This window comes from Neophocaena asiaeorientalis, unplaced genomic scaffold, assembly GCF_003031525.2.
Source record: "Neophocaena asiaeorientalis asiaeorientalis breed wild unplaced genomic scaffold, Neophocaena_asiaeorientalis_V1.1 scaffold296, whole genome shotgun sequence".
NCBI classification, from domain to species: domain Eukaryota; kingdom Metazoa; phylum Chordata; class Mammalia; order Artiodactyla; family Phocoenidae; genus Neophocaena; species Neophocaena asiaeorientalis.
The window spans coordinates 3,657,651-3,679,468 of NW_020175084.1; the positions used below are offsets into that span (position 1 = coordinate 3,657,651).

General features: G+C 36.5%; 1 protein-coding gene across 1 annotated transcript in view; it reads right to left on the reverse strand.

Moving 5' to 3' along the window:
- The window catches only part of CDS1 (CDP-diacylglycerol synthase 1), a 68,441-nt gene that overhangs the window by 7,277 nt on the left and 39,346 nt on the right, over window positions 1–21,818 (reverse strand). The window contains exons 6-12 of the mRNA XM_024764211.1: window positions 13,649–13,707; window positions 11,878–11,960; window positions 10,033–10,120; window positions 7,361–7,429; window positions 4,440–4,592; window positions 2,761–2,880; window positions 592–695 (exon numbers count right to left, since the gene is read on the reverse strand). Coding sequence (XP_024619979.1) covers window positions 592–695; window positions 2,761–2,880; window positions 4,440–4,592; window positions 7,361–7,429; window positions 10,033–10,120; window positions 11,878–11,960; window positions 13,649–13,707 — 676 coding nt within the window. The remainder of the gene's footprint in view (window positions 1–591; window positions 696–2,760; window positions 2,881–4,439; window positions 4,593–7,360; window positions 7,430–10,032; window positions 10,121–11,877; window positions 11,961–13,648; window positions 13,708–21,818) is intronic.

Genomic DNA, 21,818 nt, shown 5'->3' on the forward strand with positions numbered 1-21,818 from the left:
ACACCCATAATCCTGCGGACTGCTCTGTTTTTCTCCGTGGCTCTTATAACCACCAGACAAGCTACATTTGTTTGTTCTCCACTTCTGCCCCTTCTCCCTCCAACTCCCCAGGAAGAAAATAAGCCCTGAGGACAGGAACCTGGTTTGTTTTGTTCTCTGCTACATCCGTGCCCAGAACATTGCCCAACACATAACAGGCACTCAAGCAATAACTGGTGGACTGGATGAATCATTATGTCCTCCTCCTTTTTAAGTAACTCTTAGGGTTCGCTGTCACCACAATGTCCACAGTTGAGAAATTAAATCTCCTGCTGTTCCAAATCTAGTACCATTCACCCACTCTAACTGAATCTTAACTCAGCCCTATTAGACTATGACATATACTATTTTTTTAACTTGTTCAAATGTAAGGGAAATAATTTTAATCATACTGCCCAAGGCTACAGTGTGACACAGTTCCAGGAGCCACCGTTCCCTTCGCTATTATAGATTACCAATGACAAAAAAAGTAACTAATTCAAACTAATGCCTATCGAAATGAGAACTCCAAGAAATCATCTAATAAAACATTTTTTAAAAATCTAGAAGTACCTTATAAAACTTGTGATGTACACATGCACAAAAGTTGCCATCAAATACTGACAATCAAACCTGTCCATTATCCCACCATGTCCAGGAATGGTGTTTGCAAAATCCTTCAGAAAAAAACAAACATATTAGTAACTTTTCAAAAAAATCACCTGCTCTAAAATTCCTACCTGCAAATGTCTCCTTGATATCATGGACTTGAAGGAAAATATTTTACTATTGGATTTTCCCACTAAATACAAACTTATTAGAACATGCCCAACAGATTAAAACTGCATCTTTGGAATATGTGCCCATGTTAGAATGACTATTGAATTGACCCACAGCTTTCAAATAACACTAATTAAATGTTAATTAAATCTAGCACTAACTTTTTTTAGTTAATAAAACTTTTTCTAAATCAAAAATGCTATCAGCTATTACTAATCTAATCTTATAGATCTTCTGTTTAATCAGAAACTATTTGGGGAGCTATTTTAGTGTTGTTGACAGATATACAACTGGTTCTAGCTCATGTTTATCCTAATGGTTCTTACTCTGAGATAAATATTTTACTACTGTGATAAATATTTCTTTTTTTTATGTGTTGGGGTAAAAAGGAAATCAAAATAGATAGTTCATTTGGGACATGTTAGTCCATTAAATGGCCAAATTAAGGGAATGGTTAGTAAGCCTCTGCAGATTGACCCTGTATAGATCCATCCACACGTGTCAGGGCCCAGGAAATGGAAATGACTAATTGTCCTTCTCGTTTACTCAAGCAGCCTAAAAACCTCTAAAATGCAACAGCGATTCTACCTTCATTTCAGACATGAAAAGAAACCTCACCATTCACCAAGAAACCTTGGATTGGAGACCATTAAAGACCATTCTAAACATAACATTTCTCTGTTTAAAACAACTATTGAAAAACTCTTTGGTTAATTTTTGCCAACACATTTCCTTCCTTCTCTTCCCTACTAACCCAAGCACAATAGAGCCGTGGTAACTCCATCCCACTTTGCTGTTTGCAGCCTTTACAGGCTTCTCGTCTTGCATAGCTATCGCTACGATTCTTTGTGGATGTGTATTATCTCCCCTAGTCGGTGGTGAGCATCATGAGAACAGGGACATCTTGTACACTTTTGCATATTGCATTCCACCTAAGGTAGTGTCTTCCCCATTGCAAGTGCTCGCTGAGTTCGCGTATTTATTTCCCTGGCCTCTGGGATCTGGCCACCACTCTCTGTAGTCTGACCACCTACTCCCTACCATGGCCACAGTGTTCCTCTTCCCCTTCCAGCAGCTGATCTCCTCTACTCCTTTGCACTTGCTGGAACTCCCTTCCTTCAATTTCTCTGCAGGACTCATTCTCTTCCTTTCCTGGTATCCCTGCTCAAACGCCACCTCCTCAGAGAAGCTTGCCCTGAGCACCCCACCTTCAGTAGACACTCTCTAACTCCCAATGGCACACATTCAGTCTTAACTTAGTGAAGCCATGTGAGGAGAGTTGAGATAATAGGCCAAATATATCTCACTTTACGAGAATTTAAGTTAAACAAAACATAGGGCTAATTTTAAGTATCTGGAATAGGGATCAGCAAACTATGTCCCACAGACCAATTCCAGCCTGCTGCCTGTTTCTTGTAAGTAAAGTTTTATTAGAACCCAGCCACACCCATTCATTGATGTATTGTCCATGGGGCTCTCACACTACAGTGGAAGACTTCAGAACTGAGTAGTTTACAATATTGCTGCTATTAGCGTATGATTTGGCCCTTTACAGAAAGAGTTTGCTGACCCCTGGTCCAGCAGAATGGAGAGTTACATAACCAAAGGCACTCTTGCACTTCCCTTCACTTGAGACTGTGACAGGACACTAAACTTAAGACAATTCATAGCTGGATTCTTGGATGAACACTTGAAGGACCAAGATTCTGTGTCTGTCCCAGCATCAAGTGACACATGCCATTTCTAGAAAAAAGGGTGATATACCACTTTAAAATGTATTAACACGGCATGACCAAAACCTAACAAGAAAGAATATATACTCTGTGAGGCTGACACAAATAGGGTGGAAAAGTTTTTGCCCAGGGGCTTAATGCGGGAGACCAAAAGAGAACCAAATTCCAACTATATTACATTCTCTAATTATATTCTGTAACACTGTAACAAAGAATCTAAAACACACACCTTGATTTTGAAAGCTCTTTTGAATCCGCTGGCAAAGAATCCTCCGAATGGGCCAATCAAAGATGCAAATGTGGAAAGAGCAATGCTGTGTATCTGGAAAGGATACAAGCTTATTGTTTCCTAAAGAGGGAAGAAAAAGGAGAGGGGTTGGGGCTAACTGCATGAAAAATGTATTCGAGCACGCCACCTAAACTCAGAGCCATTATATATAAACACTAAGTCAAAGCACATGCCATATTTTTGTTAATTTCACAAACTTTCAAGATCATAGGAAAAAATAAATGTGTAAGCTCTCGTTACCACTCTGCTTATTCAGCCAGCACTCCCTATTCCCTGTGTAAGCGTACTGAAAGTGCCTGGTGTGCTAAAATCTGATAGGCTACTTTTCTAATTTGTCTAGAAACTTCTACATCACTTGGGTCATAGGCTTACCAAGAATCAGTTAATTTCTGACATTGTTTTTTACCAGTAGCACTTTGTTTTTGTAATTATATAATGTATTTTGTATTTTATTTCACTTTAATTTTATATGACAAATGACGGGAAAGTTGGTCTTTCTCTTAAAATTAAGTTAAATGCTGTGGAAACACCTGAAAATAAAATGCTTTATTTTCTACCAAAATTAACATCAGCAAGACAATTATGAAAAGTTGAGAAGAATTCTGCAGCCAAATTATTTTGTAAATTCTCCACTTTAAATAAACTGAAACTACAAATTGTAGAGAGTGCATAATGGGTGTGGTTTAAGAAAGATCACTAAGAACTCCAATCTTTGGACCTGTTTGCAAAGGAACGGCCTTGCCCCAATCAAAGATTAGCAGTATCAAAGAGTTTTACAGCAGATAATAGATGGCTTGGACACTGAAAAAATTCTTGGAATCAATGTATTGAGCCCTCAAGTAGAGAAATAATTTGTTGGTTAACCTTCTTCTTAAAAAGTAACTTTAGTTAAAAGTTAAATATTTCAGGGAATTCCCTGGAGGTCCAGTGATTAGGACTTGGTGCTTTCACTGCCAGAGCCCAGGGTTCAATTCCTGGTCAGGGAACTAAGATCCCGCAAGCTGTGTAGCACGGCCAAATAAATAAATAATAAACGTTTCAGATGCATTCATGTGTACACACACACAATTATTTGATTCCCCACTTTAACCAACCACCCACTAGTCCTGGTAGCATAGATCAGCAGGGATCTACTGGACAGCGATGTCAACATCCTTCAAGGTTGCCTTTAAATGGCAGCAGTGTTTTTGGAAGGGAAACTGATTTTTAGAAACAGCAGCTTTCTGTACTAGTAAAAGTCCCCTAAAAATCAAGTAATTTTTGAGCTGGTGAATTTTAATTAAGTTTTAAATTGAGTCAATTTATACCAGTTACACATGAAACTCATTATAACTCGTTTGATTTGTAGAAATCTAAGAGACATTTAAAAATGTTTTCAAGATAAATTACCACCAGTATTCAAACCATTAGGCAAGTAAGTTTCTAACAGACAACTGGTTTGTGACAGTAATATTCACTTTATATACAAAAACAGGAAATCACAAGGGGATAGAATATATGATTGATGTCAAGCAGACAGTGATCTGTATTACAGAGTTTTAAATTCTGCAGAAATTGATCTCTTGCAATAAATGAAGCTTAATCTTTGGGTGGGAGGATCCCCACCATGTTTATCTTACCCGTCTCAACAATGCCTTCAAAAAGGGAGGAAGTGAATAACTCTGAAGCTGGAAAAGTTCTGAGGGTTCACATTCTGTAACGAAGGAGTTTACATCACTTCGGTATTCCACTGGGCAGACAAAGTACTGGTATTTGGATAACACGTAAGCGGCCTAAATAACAAAGCAAGCGTTTGTAAAACATTGCATGAAAATACATGTGTGTGTGTGTGTGTGTGTGTGTGTGTGTGCGTGTGTGTATATATATAAAATTTTTTAAACGTATATATGTTATGTGTCAGAAAGGCCAGAAACAGAATGCCAAATTTTCCTCGCATTCACACCCTGCCATGTATTTTCAAAGTTAACTGACCATAACTGATGGAATAAAAAACTTTAAAAAGCCATTAGAAAACAAAACTTTTTGGAAATCAGTATGATTATAATCTCAGTATAGGGAAAGAGGGAAGGGGAAAGTGAGAAAAAGAAGCCGATTTGAACATTTAGACACGAATTATAGCAAGGTTTTACTTTTTTTAAGAACACATTTAATGTCAGCAGAAGCTAACAATTATAAAGGTATGGGAGAGTACAGGACTAAAGTTTCTTGCATAAAGGTTATATTGATTTCATCAATTAAAAAAATAAACAGTGATTTAAAATTACTAAGAAAACAGCACAGGTGAAAAACACCATTGTTCTTAACCAACCCAGACAATGTTGACTAAATTATTCTTTCCCTGGACACATCACTGCAATTTTTAAAACTAGCTGTCCTCAGCCATGGAAGAAGATACATAAAAACAAAATATCTTATTACAAATTTAAATTGCTATACAATAGTTCATTTTCTTTCTTTTACAGACATTCACACCATTATACTGCTCAAAAATGGTTGATAGAAGTGCAAATATGACACTAGAAATGGATATAAGTTGATTTTGCTTCCAAACAACCAGTTTCCTCAAAATTACTTATTAAAAAATATATAAGCTCCCTCCTCTTTATTTCATCATGCATTACATTCTTATAGGATAGCTCTTTATTTTCTTCCAATGATATGGCTGTTCTTGTAGTATTTCTAAATTGTCTTTAATGATACCAGATTCTTGTAGTAGTATTTAACTTAATAATCCCTTCTTCGTAATGTATAATCATTGGACAGGACGAGATCCCTTTTCATTATTCTGTTCATCAGTTATTACCTCATTGATATTCTAACAAATAAACACTGGAATAATTTTTTTAATTCTATTGCAATTTTCATTGAGAATGAACTACACTGATAAACAGGAATTATGGTGGTTTTCCCCTCCAGCCTGGCCCATTTCCATTTATTTGTATATTTGCTCCCTCTCAAAGCTCCATGTTGTTATTAGTCACTCTATATTTGGCTATAGAATATATTCTAGAACTGTTAGGGACAAGACTCTTAAAAAATTAAACTTCCTGACAGTAATTTTTTTTGGTATATTTATCTTATATCCAGCCATTTTTCTGTACCTTTTTTGATTTCTCACAAGACACCTTTGAATAAAAACATAAATTCCATAACTGTACTCTAATTTTTAAAACATTAACAATATCCATTATTCATAGCTAAAAGTAAACATCAATTATTTTTAACAAGCTTTTTCTGTAAACTGGACTCACAGCAGTAAGCACCCACTAGGCCAAGCAGCTGGCACGTGTTAAAGAGACAGAACTCTTCAATATTATTTGCATTATCTGCTTTTATTCAAAGCCACCACCCGTCCCAGCACCTGTGCACCCACAGGCAGAACAACTGTTAGAAACTACCAAAACACAACAGCAGGTCTCAAGCCTAGCTTTATATGAGAATCAGCTGAGGGAGTTAATTGACCTGGAAGAGGGGATATAGGTGTTGTGTAAGCTCCCCAGGTGGTTCTGTTATGAGGCCAGGATGAGAGTTACTGGGCTATAGAATGCAGGCATACCTCATTTTATTGCACTCACTTTATTGTGCTTCACAGGTACTGTGTTTTTCACAAATTGAAGGTCTATGGCAACCCTGCCTCAAACAAGTCTAATGGCACCATTCTTCCAACTGCAAGACTTTAGTGGAGGAAGTAACTACAGATGTGGTAAAATAGCAAGAGAATTAGAAGTGGAGCCTGAAGAGGGGAATGAATTGCTGCAATCTCATTATAAAATGTTCACGGATGAGGAATTACTTCTTATGAATGAGTAAACAAAGTGGTTTCTTGAGATGAACTCTATTCCTGGTGAAGATGCTGTGAAGACTGTTGAAATGACAACAAAGGATTTAGAATACTACATAAACGTAGTTGGTAAAGCAGTTGCAGAGTCTGAGAGGGTTGACTCCAATTCTGAAAGAAGTTCTACTGAGCAGGGTAAAGTGCCATCAAACAGCCTTGCATGCTACAGAGAAATCCTTCATGAAAGAAGAGACGATCGATGTGGCAGACCTCCTTGCTGTCTTATTCAAGAGACTGCCTCAGCCACCCACCTTCAGCAACCACCACCCTGATCAGTCAGCAGCATCAACATCCGGGCAAGACCCCCCGCCAGCAAAAAGATTATGACTCAACGAAGGCTCAGATGATGCTTAGCATTTTTTAGCCATAAAGTATTTAAAATTAGGCATATACACTGTTTTTTTTTAGACTTAATCTAGTACACACTTAATAGACTACAGTATAATGTAACTGTAACTTTTATATGCGTTGGGAAACCAAAACATTCACGTGACTTGCGTTATAGCAATACTCGCTTTATTGTGGTGGCCTGGAAGTGAAGCTGCAATATCTCTGAGGTATGCCTGTGGATTCTGTCTAGTAGCCTTCAGTTAATACATTATTAGCATTTTCTGATTTAATTCTTTTAGGTTCAGAATAGACTAATAAACTTGCTACCACTTTTCAAAATATAAATAAAATAAAAATCCTAGTGAAACTCACAATGAATCCAAAGATGACTGTGGAAAAGAAACCGCCAATGAATCCTTCCCAAGTCTTTTTAGGGGACAACTGAAAAAGGCCAAATAGAATTAGAAAGAGTTACTGCACTCACAAAACACACAAATACATATGTTCAATAAATTCCCATAATACCTTGTACCTCTCTCCTTTTTTTCATATTGGAAAGGCTTTGCAACCCTTTTTCCTTCAGTCCATGATGGTGATTTATTTGTGCAAATCTCTCTAGTAGAGTCGAACACATATTAGGCCTTCAGACATCCTACATACTGTTAATATGTTTGTTTCTGTAAATAGCCTCAATTTGCTTTTTTCACTCAAAGGACTATAAACTCTATGCTGAAATAATTGTCCCATAATGTTCATGCTTATATAAACCCCCAGAATAATGTAATAAGGATAAGACATATTCATTCATTCTAAGTATACATGGTCTGTGTTGACCTACTACCGATCAAAAATAGAATGAGTATAACAAAACATGGATTCTGCAGCACCCCAGATTTTCATATATTCCCAAATGCCAAGCTTACAACAGTCCTCTTTCTGAAATGGCAAAAAGTTCCATAGCCCTAGGTACAGTATTTGCCTCACAAGTATGCACATATCCTCCCTCCTTTAGTCACTATATATGTCTTTCTCCATGAAGAAACATATTTGGCTTCTGAGAATACTGTTTGTTTCAGATTCCGGCTATTGTTTATTAGTCCATGGAGCCTTCAGGGAGAGAAATCTGGACGAAAGTCTAGAACTTGGTGAAGCAGGGGCAGGAGAAAAAGATTTAGGAGTAGACAGTGCTAACTGGCTGAGGCGCTCTGTAAGATAAGGACTCAGTACGGGGCTATGATCGTCAGGAGATCACTGACGGCCTCTGTGATGTTCCTTTCAGTGGATCAATGGGAACAGAAGCCAAATAAATATCGGAGGGAAGTTTCTGAGATAGAAATGGGTGATATGCTAAACTACATGAGCTCTTGTCCTGAAGTTTATAAAGCACCAAGGCTTTCTTGACCAATCTGACAACAATTCCGCCATAGAGAAGTGACTGATATACAATGTCTCCTAGGATAATTCAATATTATTGTCATGAAGTAGGAGTTGACTCAAATTCAGAAGTGCCTGCTGATTATTTTAAAGATAGCTCATCGAATTAAATTGACCCATATCATATATATATATTTTTTTTTTAATTTTTTTTTTTTTTTTTGCAGTACGTGGGCCTCTCACTGTTGTGGTCTCTCCCGTTGCGGAGCACAGGCTCTGGACGCGCAGGCTCAGCGGCCATGGCTCATGGGCCTAGCCGCTCCGCGGCATGTGGGATCTTCCCAGACCGGGGCACAAACCCGTGTCCCCTGCAGGCGGACTCTCAACCACTGCGCCACCAGGGAAGCCCCCCCATATCATACTGATTTAGGGGTTAACTTGCTTAATTACATCTGCGTATATTATACAACTAATCCAGCCTGGTAATTCACTAGAAATTGATGTTCAAAATCAGACAGTGAGATTCTTCTACAGCCTCTGAGGGCTCCTAAGCCAACAACTTCTCAGCTGGTATAAAATCCTTGACTACTTCACCACTTGCTCTTGTGCTGAAATAAGCTTTAGAGACTTTAAAAATGTATATAGCTTGCTGGCCAGTATCCCCACAGCTCAGCTTAATGCTGTGTGCTGGACTCCTATGTGGGGAAGATTTTAAGGAAGGTGTTTTTGAGGGACAGGCCGTCCACGCACTCCTCTAGGAATGATAAACTATCCTTACATCACTCTGAACAAAACAGGTTTTCTATCTCAACAATTGTCTCAGTCCCTCCATAAATGCCTTCATGTGATAACATCAAAATAGCCAATTAATGCATTTGTCAGAATGTTATAAAAGACTTTGCCCAATATCTGAACTGAGTGAATCCTCTATGTAGCCCCAACGTGAAAAGCTTTTTTATTTTTATTTTTAAAAGAAATCAGTTCTAGAAAAAGGTCTGTTTTTCCATGAGGAGTTGGTTTCTTTCTTTCTTTCCCAAGATGGGAACTGTATAAATTACTTCATTTTCTTCTTTGCCTCCTCTGACTGTAAACAGAACCAAATCTAAGGCAAAACTACATGGTCTCCTCATGTGTACTTTCCTGTCCCTTATCTTCACTTTTCCTTATCACTTGCATCATTCATCAGTGTTTTATTGTAGGACCTCAAATTTTTTCTTAAAACAAATTTGGGTATAAAAGTCTTTCAAATGGACATGAGTATGTGACAATGGTATAATATACACTTTCAAACAATCTGGTGAAGGAGGAGACAAATGAGATGGCTTGAGAGGAAAGCAGAGTCAAGGACAGGCCTGTTTAGAGGGTTGTTGGGAAGCAGAATAAAGAACCACACCACAGCCAAGGGAAAGAAACCAGCAAAAAGATGACATGAGCCTTCACGGGAGAGGGGAAATGACCAAGGAGCCAAGAGAGTATCTGATGAAGAACCAGACGGAATCATTGGGAAATACAGATCACTGCCTCTGCACTGTGGCTGCTGAGGGCAACTAAGGAAAATCAAAGCACCTCAGAAATCAAAAATGTGCAACAGCACCAAATGGTTGGGAATTTCTCCAGTGGCTAATCTTTTAAGTTATGGTCAAGGTTTGCTTGTGGTATTTTTCCATTACCTTAATTAATGGAGTTCTTCCAAAAAAAAATCCAAAAAGGTAAGCAGTTATGTCATTGCAAATAACACTTGATATTGGAACAAGGAACCTTAAAAAAAAAAAAAGTACATATGATTAAGTGGCAACTATTTCTACAGCTTATGACTCATAATGAACCAATGCAATAATCCTTTGGATTACATTGCAGCCTAGCCAGAACACAGCACGTACTAAAAGATTAATTAACAGACACAATAAATACCAACCAAATTTGCCCATTTAGCAATTAAGCAGAGCAAAATCTATAAACATACGAGAATATTGCTAAGAAAATATTAAATAATCAACTTAACTTTAAAATTAAACAATCAATTTCTATAGCTATGGACTTTCAAATTTCAGTTTTATGAGGAATGCCAACTAAAAACTGTCACTCGCCATCTGGCTCTACAAGGATTAGGTCACTAGCCACTGCGGTCGCTGACCTCCAACACAGCCTGAAAGGAGTTCAGCACTGAGATCAGGAATGAGGCACTTGTGTGCTCTGGGAAACACTGGCAGAACAGTCCTTCAGAGAGTTAGATATTTTTTAGGAGAAGATTTTATAAGCCCCATTTCTTACATCTTCTCATATCTAGAAAAGCACTGAAGTCATTAACGGAGGCATCTGCTCCCCATGACCAGCAGCAACCTTCTGCCAAAATGTGTGCTTGCTGGCACGTGCCCCCTTCACTAAAACCATGTATTACTGACCTCCCCTCCGACCTCTTCGCAGCAGTTCCTCAGAGCTATCTGAGAGGCTGTTCTCCCAGGCTATAGTCCTCATTTGGCTCCAAATAAAACTTAACTCACAACGTTCACGTTGTGTATTTTTTTCAGCTGACAGGAACAAGTAACAATGGTATAATTTTTTAAAAACAGCCTTTCAAAAGAGAAACGAGTCAATTGTTCAGACAGTATAATCTGATAAACTTACACCAAGCTCTTAATACAAACTCCTTCAGGAAAAATTATTTTAATACTATCTTAGCCTGTAGTTGCATTAAAACCCTACTAACTGTACAGAACCTACTAATTTCAGTAACTGCCTCCCATCAACTAAAAGTTTGTATATGGAAGACAATCTTAAAATGATTCCAATTGTTTACACACACATACATATCTTGGTTAAAAAAACACAAACCTGTCAAGGGAACAAATTTATCTTGAATAAACCCAACAATTATAGAAGATTTTAATTACTGTATTTTAAAAGAATGTGGAGAAAATATAGTCAGATTTCTTAAAATCTTAAGTTTTTCTCCACTCTTATTTTTAATTTATAATAATTGTTATAATTTAAGCTAATTTTTAACTGATAAAAATGCTTTCTGAATCTGCAACCCACTGCTTATATAGCAAGTAACTCCAAATACCCGAAATCTGGACACCAACTCCTATTATAAAGGCAGAGTAGAACTTACCCAACTTTCACATTGTTTGCCGAAAAGCAAACTTTCCCTTTTTTCTTTCTTTTTTTTTGCATCCCACATAAACAATACACTCTTTTTAAACACAATTCTTTGTTTTTTTTAAAAAAGTCATATTAAGGTGTAGTAACACCTGAAAATGTAATTAATTGTTTGGTGCTTTTATGAGGACTTCCTGCATTTTATTTGAAACCTGAATAAGGAAGTTTTCCAGTTGTTAACAAAGCATTTGTCTTCAGTTGTCAAACAGTAAGCAAAACTCAGTAAGCTATTTTAATGGAATAGAGCAACAACAAATAGTACATTTTAGTAGAAATCTGTAAGACACTGTCAAATGTAAAAGAGCTTTAAAAGTGCTATGACTTAAATATAAAGCAGCATAATACTGTCCCCTTACCATATCATGCCTTCAAACAGATTTTGGATGACAAGATGTGACTGAGTAACTGTTATCAGTAAAGTGACATGAGTCCATGCGAACTGTTAATAGCACAAGAATACAACAATTAGTGAACACAACGGATCAGTGCAGCCCACGAAGCAATTTTGAAACACAAATTTCTAGCATGACTGTTGGTCACATTTCATAAGATAAGGTCATACAAAATAAATGCCGTTAGTAAATATATTAATTTTAGTGCCTACTGAGATCTGAAAACCATGAACACATTTAACAGAGTAACCTTAATTTATACACAAATCAAATGCTAATAATATTGAGATACACTACTAAGTTTAAAAAAGATATATTAAAAAAACATAATCTTGAATCATGAGATTAAAATGATAATGAGAAGTTTATGCTGTTGCTATGGCATTTAGATAGGAGCTAAAACTCTACTCTGGCTGCATTCTTTAGTTATTAGAAATGCTAAAAACGATTTTTCTCTGAGTTCACTATGGTACCATTTTCCAATAAAGAGTTATTTCTAACTTCAAATGATTCAAACTAGCAGGGATCAATTGCCCTTAAACTCAATCTTTTCATACTTGAAAGTTGATCTTCACAGCTCTGTGCAATGACAGTACTCCATTTCAAATTTTCAAAGTCCTCTGTGTTTCATCAATTCCATCTAGCCTGAGAGATGGCCACTTTAACCACTTTTAGCATCATTAGTATGAGCAAATTGTGAACAAAAAGCGCTAACATTTCTATGTACTAGTCTCATAATTTTTATTGGAAGTTATGACTTTTCAAAATTCTTAGGATTTTGATTTATTCAAAATAAACCTATTTCCCATTTCAGCAAAAATATATTATATTGGTTGGGTTTATTTTTTAATTTTCATCTGCTTATACAATCCAATTCTCTTCTACCCTGATTGCTTCCAAATGCATAAATGAGTTTTTGCAATAGGAACCATTTATATTTTCATAGCAGATTCTAGTATTTCTAATTGTCTTGATGGTTTCTAGATTTTCACTCTTTCCTCTCAAGACCCCCAGAAATTAGAAATGTAAGAAATACTACAATTTCCCAGCTATGGTGCTCAGCAGGATGTCTTAATGGGAAAAAGCACAGCATGAAAAATAGGAAATATACCCCAAATCCAAAACAAGCCTTACTAATACATGAATTCACAGATCTAAATACTACATTTTGCATTTTACAGTCTTATAATTAGCTACCTTTTAAGGAAATAAGAGGTCATCATGTACAATGATAAACTTCATAAAACACTGAACACTGTTCAGTGATACACTGAATGAAGTATCTTTGGCCACGAAGAATCATGTGACTGTATAACTAACTATAGCTGCCAAGAAAATGTAAGCTCTGTTCCCCTTATGCCCAGGCTAAGAGCAAGTAAACATAGCTACTTTCCATACAAAAAGATGGTAGATGTTTCCAAGACTTAACTAACTGTCCAGGAGACTGTGGAAATACCTCAAATTTCTACAAATTTAGGGAACCCAAATACTTGAATTTAATTTTATAGCCTTTGAAAATATTCAAAGTTTTTAGGAAAACTGGAAACAGTTAAAATTTTTAAATCCTCAAAAAATTTTCAACTTCAACTTTTTATATATAATAGTAATCCAAAATTCAAATATCTCTCACATTTAGGCAACTAGAAGATTAGATTATATCTTCTCACCACAGAAAAAAATAAAGGTAAAGGTTTTTATTACATACAGTGACTACAGAATAATGGTTAATACACACCATATAAAACTGCAGACGATAATGTTTCTTCACCAAGCTCAGCACAAACATGCAGAAACCTGTTCAAGAACAAAAAACATGGCTTATTGTATAATTTGTTATAAAGTTTAAGATTCACTGAGCTCATATAAGCCAAATTTCTATACCACATCTAGCTATGCTTTAGCTACTCACTCATACGCTCTCCTGCTCTTCTATTAAGCATTTTAAGTAAAAGTTTCTCGAGGGAAATGACCCTGTATTCTTCAAAATGCCTAATATAGTCCATGGCATAAATTCAATAAACATCTTCTACATTAATTAAGTGAATTAGTCCCTTGCTAATGTGTGGACATGGAAAAACAGATCCTGAATTTCAGTTCACTAAAATTTATTTGCTAGTCAATCCATCAAATGTCTGTGTAGAATGTTTCAATCTCTATATAATATAAAAATTAATAATAATTATTATGGCAGCTGACATCTACTGAACACTTACTATGTTCCAGGCTCTTGTATAAGCATTTGATAAGCATTAACTCATTTAACCCTTCCAACCTTCCTATGATGTAAGTACCCATTATCATCTCCAATTTACAGATGAAGAAAAATACACAAAGGACTTTATTAATTTACTGGGGATCACGGTGCTAGAAAAGAGTTAAACCCTTAGATCCTAATGACTCTCAAGAGTCTTGTGGTTCCATAAACTATCATCAGCAAGATTCAGGTTAAGAGCGATTTGAAATTTCTCAGACCCATGTTATAATAATTACAGTAAAACATAATACTCTTAATAATTTCATGATGTACAAACAGTATTTGTGTTTCTGTTTATATCCTACAAATTTATTACCATAAAATTTTACTAAATAAAAATTCTACCTAATGAAATGAAATCTAATAATTATATACTAAATAATGGGAGGCAATATGAAGCACTTTTTGCCCAATATATCAGTGAAGTTCTAAAGATAATTATTTTTTTTACAGAAGTAGATACTGGAAATGCATAAGCCAAGTTTAATTTCAGCTAAACAGCTACTCATGAATTCTATTCTGCAATATCTTTAGAGAGTTCTCTAAGATAGAAAACGAACTGTCACCTAATCTATCCCATATGAAATAAGTACTAGACTTTGTATATCTAAGTTATACTTACCAAGGCAATTCTACCCACTAGAGTAAGCAAGGTTGATACTACTCTGACCAGAGCAAAGAATCAAACAGCAGCTGCTGGCAGCTATTTTTTGATGACCGATTTGTAATGTCAGTGTAAAGGATGATGATAAAGGAAGAGAATGCACACTGGCTCCCAGATCCTACCTCACCTCCTATTTGTCACCTATAGAATCTAACTGATTGAACTGCAAAAGAAATATGGAAACATTCTCTGAGTAGAGGCAAACTGACAGCCATATGTCACTTTCTTGAGAAAAAGAAAGCAAGCAAGGTGGGGCAGGGGGAGATTAAAACATAGAATTCATGGCACTGAAATCACCAGTAGCATAAAAGACCTCTTTAAAAATCATTGCTTTTAAATTTCTCTTCAATAGCAGGTAGATTTATTTTTTTGCTTAAGGAATAATGAAATTTCTATGCTGCTTTATGCCATTGGTCCATGGTTAAAGGTGAATGTAGATTGGACTTGGTTCAGAGGCTAATAGGGTAAAAGCAAAGCAGAGGCAAGACAGATGCCTCTGGAACCTCCCCTTCTGTCCAAACGGACCTCTCTGGCTCTCCCTGCACAGCCTCGGGAACCTCTCAACATCATTAACTATGAATTACCTCTTCACAAATACTAGTACAACACGTTTGGTTGGTCTCTTTCTTGAAATTATATAATACCATTCACCCTTGAGCACTTCTTCAAATAAAATTACCAGCAGACTTATTCAGTACTTTCCTAATGATGATTTTTATCCAGGACAGTCTTGGCAACTCACTTTTACCTGATCCAATTTCACTGTTAAATCAACCAGTAGCAATGCAGCTGTTTAGGGTGCTCTAATAAAGGATATAATTATCTGACTCCTAGATACATTAAAATAATACAGTTCTCTGAATGTGGAAGAGGAGGATGTAAAGTGTTTTCCTAGCATATCTAAGGTTAAATATTATTTTCAAAGAAAAAGAATCCAAAAAAGAAACATAAGTTTACTTTTTCATTCACAACCATCTAGCTATGTGTATATTTTATGTTTAACCGTGTAAAAATACATACATGCCATATTTCAATAAATCTATGGAAAGGATAACTTTATACATTTAGATCCATAGTTTTACTTTTTCCCCAATTAACAAAGAACATTTGTACAGTTATATTTCCAATTAAAATCATAGGATTTGTTACAGTATTGTAAACAAAAGTATTCATTGAAAAAGTTTCCTAACATACAGTTCTTGATATATAATTATGTTTAGTTACACCTACTGATCACCATTTATATAAACAGCACTGTGCTGTCCATGCAAAGATGTGTATATCCTGTTGCCCAGTATCAAGGAGTTCCCAGGTGGTTAGGGAGAGCCAGTTACCCAATAGATTACAGACAATTATATTCAAAAAGAACAAAAAAGAATGAGATTTCTAAAGCAGTCAGGAGAAGTGAAGGGGAAAAAAAAGACATTGAAAAGTCCAAAAGATGGGATAGAGGAAATTTCCGAAAAAATGAACAATCAAAAAATATTTATGGAGCACTTTAGATGCACCAGACACAAGATACAAAAAAATGGATAAGATAGTCATTCCACTCAAGGAGCTCATAATCTAGTTGAAGAGACAAGAAAATATAAAGAAATAATCAAGTTATTTTTAAAATTTCTTATTGGTGATTAACCAATTCAGTAAACACATGCAGTCCTTAACTCAAAAAACAAACAAAGATGGACCCAGGATTAAATACTGGAGCTTACTGACTCATCCTTTACTTTCACATGGCTGTATTTTTCATTACACTTCCCTAACTAATCCAACTCCAAAACATTTCAAACATCATGTTCAACAAATTCAGAAGCACACTGCATTATGTGTGCCCATATTCAGCCACTAGAATACAACTGAGCTGTTTTTAAAAAGTTTGAACGTGCACTGTAGAAATTCACACAAACCAACCATTATATTGGCTAAGATAGAGAAAAGTTTTCTCTTAATCTGCACGGTGAGTTTAAGGTATAGAACAAGACTGATATGTGTATAGATTCTAATCATCTTAATTTTAAAACTGTAAGTGGTTTTGAAGATACAGTCCTTTATGAACAGTTGTTTGTGACATCTTTCAAAGATTTCATCACCATCCTTTGAGATAAAACATATTCAGGATATTTGGAAAAACATTCTTAATCATGCATTAATTTTAGCTATAATTTAATCTTATAAGTCCATTGATTTTCTTGAATTCAAAGTATTATATTCAAGTTATAACTTACCTTAAGGGTTTTTAAAAAGAAGTCAAAACAGTCAGCCATGCACAAATACAAGCAAAAACAAAACAAAACAAAAAAACCAAACCACTAAACTTAATACGCCTTTAATATGCCTATCACTGGTTAGATAAAGAGATCTTAAGGTGATGATATTAAGGGTCCAACATCTTAAGCTTATTCACCCATCATTACTAGACATGTAATCACATAGTTGCTCTGGTTTCTAAAGAGCCCCAAATCCAGGCCCCAAGATCTTTTTAAAATATATCCAGACTCTAGAGAAAATGTTGTTCCTATAATTTTCTTTTTGCTATCACTCAAATTCATTTTACAACAAAATTATCTAAGTGTCAGGATGATTTCCAGGTCCTAGTCAGTGAGTCATCTGGTATAATATTAAACACCTTATTTAATGTGGTGGGCCTTGGTGAGTGGGTCAGACCTGGATATACATACATTTATTTTAATAAAATTCAACGTCAGTGAAAGAGCTTGTGTTGTCTCTGGTTTTTAAATCTGCTAAGACCTATAAAAGTCATTTGACCACTGCAGAACTAAAACTTGGGCAGGACCCTTGGAATGCTGTTTAACGAGAAGAATTCCAGAGATTTTTATCAGCATAATTTGAGAGAAAGGTACAAATATCTCAACAGAGCACACTTTCTATTTCCTTACTCCTGTTTTAAAGTCTACCTTCGTTTGCTAGACTAAGCTCATGAATGTTGCTAATCACTTCAAGAATCACCAGTAAGGCCTCAAGACCCAGCAACCAAAACACTGATGCTGAAAAAAAATCTCTCTAAAAAGCACTGTGTGTGGATGTGCATGTTCTCAGCTTCCTGATCATTCATCTAGTAAATGTGTATTGGGAACCTAAATGCCAGACCCTGTGCTAGGCACTGGAAATTAAAAAAACAAGAGAAACACAAAGTGAGTGCTTATGGTCATTTAATAGGGCCATATTTAGGACACGTGTAAAATGATAACAGATATAGAATACTATGAATAATTTATATTGGAAGTTTCATCTCTTATCCCAGTAGCTCCTAGCTTACTACAAAGTTGTGTTTTACAGAAACAGACTCACAGACATAAAAAAACAAACTTACAGTTACCAAAGAGGAAAAGGGGTGGGGAAGGGATAAATTAGGATTTGGAGGTTAGCAGATGCAATCTATAAAATATATATAAAATAGATAAACAACAAGGGCCAACTGTATAACACAGGGAACTATATTCAATACCCTATAACAAACCAAAATGGAAAAGAACATGAAAAAGAATTTATATATGAATCACTTTGATGTACACCAGAAACTAACACAACATTATAAATCAACTATACTTTAAAAAAAAAAAGTTTTGCTTTAAAAATACTTCTGTAAGACTGTAATAATGTCAATATCCTGGTGTTATCTTACAGTGTAATTTTTCAAAATATTACCATTAGTGGAAACTAGGCAAAGTGCATAAGGGACTCTCTATTATTTCTTAAAACTACATGGAAATACATAATTATCTCAACAAAAAGTACATTTCAAGCCAATAATTTGGGATACAAAAGCAATTTTTCATAGACTATCATAAATAGCAGTTGGTTTCTAAGATCAGCCCACAGTATTTTAGTTTTTTTTTTTTAATTTTTTGGCTGTGCCACACAGCATGTGGGATCTTAGTTCCCCAACCAGGGATTGAACACCCGCGCCCTGCAGTGGGAGCTCGGAGTCTTAACCACTAGACCGCCAGGGAAGTCCCATAATTTTTTAAAATTTATAACCCTCTTAGTATTAAATATAAACCTCAGGCCAAGCCTACATTATATTTAGTATGAATTAGAGCAACAGGCTCCTATCTTGTCACTCTATTAACATTATCCAACTCATCCTTCATTTAATTACAGATCTGGTTATATCATCTCTTAGCTTAAAATCCTCCAGTAGTTTTCCTGGGATAAAGCCCAAACTCTTCCCAGAATACACAAAGCTTCTCAAGACGGGGCTCCTGCTTACCTCTGCAACCTTCACTGCCTCTCACTGGTCCTGAACATGCCACCCTCTCTTGTTCTCAAGACTGTACAGCTGTTACCTCCTCCTGGAATGCCCTTTCCTTCTGTCCACCTGGCAAACACCTGATTGTTCTTTGCTTCTCATGACACCTGTCATCTCTTCTTCAAGGTGTTCTATGGCCTTCCCACCCCAGCAAAGAAAGGCCCTCCTTCCCCTTCTTTATGCTCTTAGAGGTCCTTGTTCACATTCCAGCAATGAACTAGGGGACATGTGTCTCAGCAGTTGCAATACCCTGGAAGGCACGCTACCAGCCTATTTTTCTTGGTATCCTCAACACCATGTACAGTACTGGCACTTGGAAGGCACTCAAATGTTTGTTGAAGGAACAAAACTGATGATTTTCAATAAGCTTCCATGATTCTATAAAAGAGCAAGTGGTAAGCTATGTCCATGGTGGAAATCAGTTAGAAAAAAGAAGAAATACTGATTTTGTTTTATAAAAGTAGAGTCAGAAATTTCAGGGAATGAAGAAACAATGACTGAAAAGGGTTGGTTGGGAGGCTATCATGTATACAATGTTATAAAAAGAAACAAGAAAGAAAATAAATTACATTGTCTTTACCCTCTCAATTGAGAAGTTATTTTCAAGTATAAGTTAGAGCAAATGCAAAGCAAGGAAATAGTAGTTGCCTTATTTTCTGACATGCTACCCATCAGATTTTGCTGTATGCACATCAGATGTAACTGCAGATACGGAAAAAGTGAGATAAGTTTAGATGTGCCAATATAAAACCACAAATAAGCTACCTTAAGTGGGAAAAAACAGGTACAGGATGGTCTGCTCTCATTTGTGTACAAAAATGAGGGAAGGAGGATATAAACATATAAGCTTGAATACTCAGATAATGTCTGAATAGTGGTAGGAAGCCCCTGGAAAGAGTAAGTAAGGCTCTGAGCGGGGAGGGAGATATCACGGAATACTCCTTTTCAGCCCGAATTTTTACTGTGGGAACGTATTATGTTTTCATTTTTAAAAACTAGTTTTAAAAAACCATCGTAGGGGGCTTCCCTGGTGGTGCAGTGGTTGAGAGTCCGCCTGCCGATGCAGGGGACACGGATTCGTGCCCCGGTCCGGGAAGATCCCACATGCCGTGGAGCGGCTGGGCCCATAAGCCATGGCCGCTGAGCCTGCGCGTCCGGAGCCTGTGCTCCGCAACGGGAGAGGCCACAACAGTGAGAGGCCCGTGTACAGCAAAAACAAAACAAAACAAAACATCCTAGGTAAGGACTCTTGAGATGCTTGGCTTTTGGTGCCCTCCCTATTCAGAACTCAGGCGTGGTGCTGAGAGAGCCAAGCCCCATGGAGAGCCCACACTCGGGTGCCCGGGTCACCAGCCAGCACTACGGGTCACCAGCCAGCACTACGGGTCACCAGCCAGCACTAACCGTGCCCGTGAGAGTGAGCCACCTTGGACGTCTAGCCCACTTAGGACACACATGACCAGCACTACCGCCATCTGACTGCAACTGTAGGGGAGGCCTTAAGTTAGAACTGCCCAGTGAAGCCCAGTCAATCCACAGGACCAGGAGAAAAAAATTAGTTGTTGTTTTAAGCCAAGGGAAAAATAAAATACTAATCAAGGATTTCTGTTTTTAAATGGTCAATTGTTCATGTATTACATTTCTTTCTCTTCCATCCTGGTAGCCCACTAAATCATGTTAAAAGAAATTAAGGCAAAAACCTACAGAGCAAAGAGAATTGAAGAAATGTCAAGGAAAAAAGAAGAAAAATGGCTACAAAATTTGGAAGCTGGAAAACCGACTGGATGACTTTCAGCAGATCTGAGAAATCAGGGACAAGTAGAAGTATTTTCTAGAGAAAACTGAACAAGAAAGGCTCACTGGAAGGCAAGGTTAAGGCTTGGGCTTCTAAACTAGAGGACTAAGTACAAGTCTACTACTAGTAAGTGGAACCCTAGCCAAAGCAGTCAATTGTGAGAACGGAACAAAGATATTATTAGAAATGTATGAACATAAAATATTTACCTTCTAAGCACATTTCATAGGAAACTATTAGAGGCTACGCTGCAGCAGAATGAGGGTGTTATCCTAGAAATTGGAAGACACAGGAAAAGCCAAATCATGAGGGGACAGCTGACAGCAGGCCTACAAGCAGCCAGTCCAAACAGGAACAGGAGCCCAGACGTCCCTGGGATAAAGGTCACCAGGAAAAACGGGAACTAATCAACTCTCTGATTTCTGTGAACATCTGAAAAAATGACCAACAGACATGGGACAGACTCAAAAGGAAAATTAAGGATTCCTACACAGAAATTTATGAAGGTGGAAAAGAAAAGGTAAAGAGCAGCTATTAAGGGCAGGAAAAGCAAAATGTTGTAAAAGAATGGAAATGTAATCAAAGATACTATTTGGCTCTATAGAAAGTGATATTTTAGGTACCTATTTAATAATATTAATAATGACAATAAAAAACTGAGTATGGAGAAGAGACAGAGGTTATTACAGGAAGTCAATAGATAATGCCTAAATAAATTAAGAAATAGGCATATTACTTAGAAAAATGAAAACAACCTGCAAGTGTTGGGGTGCAGGGTTATTGTTTACATTAACAATAACATTATCAGATTCTTTTGACATATCAGATTTTTTAACTAATGCACATATGTTAATGATTTATATTTTAATTAATCACAATTTTACTATTAAGTAATTATAAGAATTATATATGAAATAAAGTT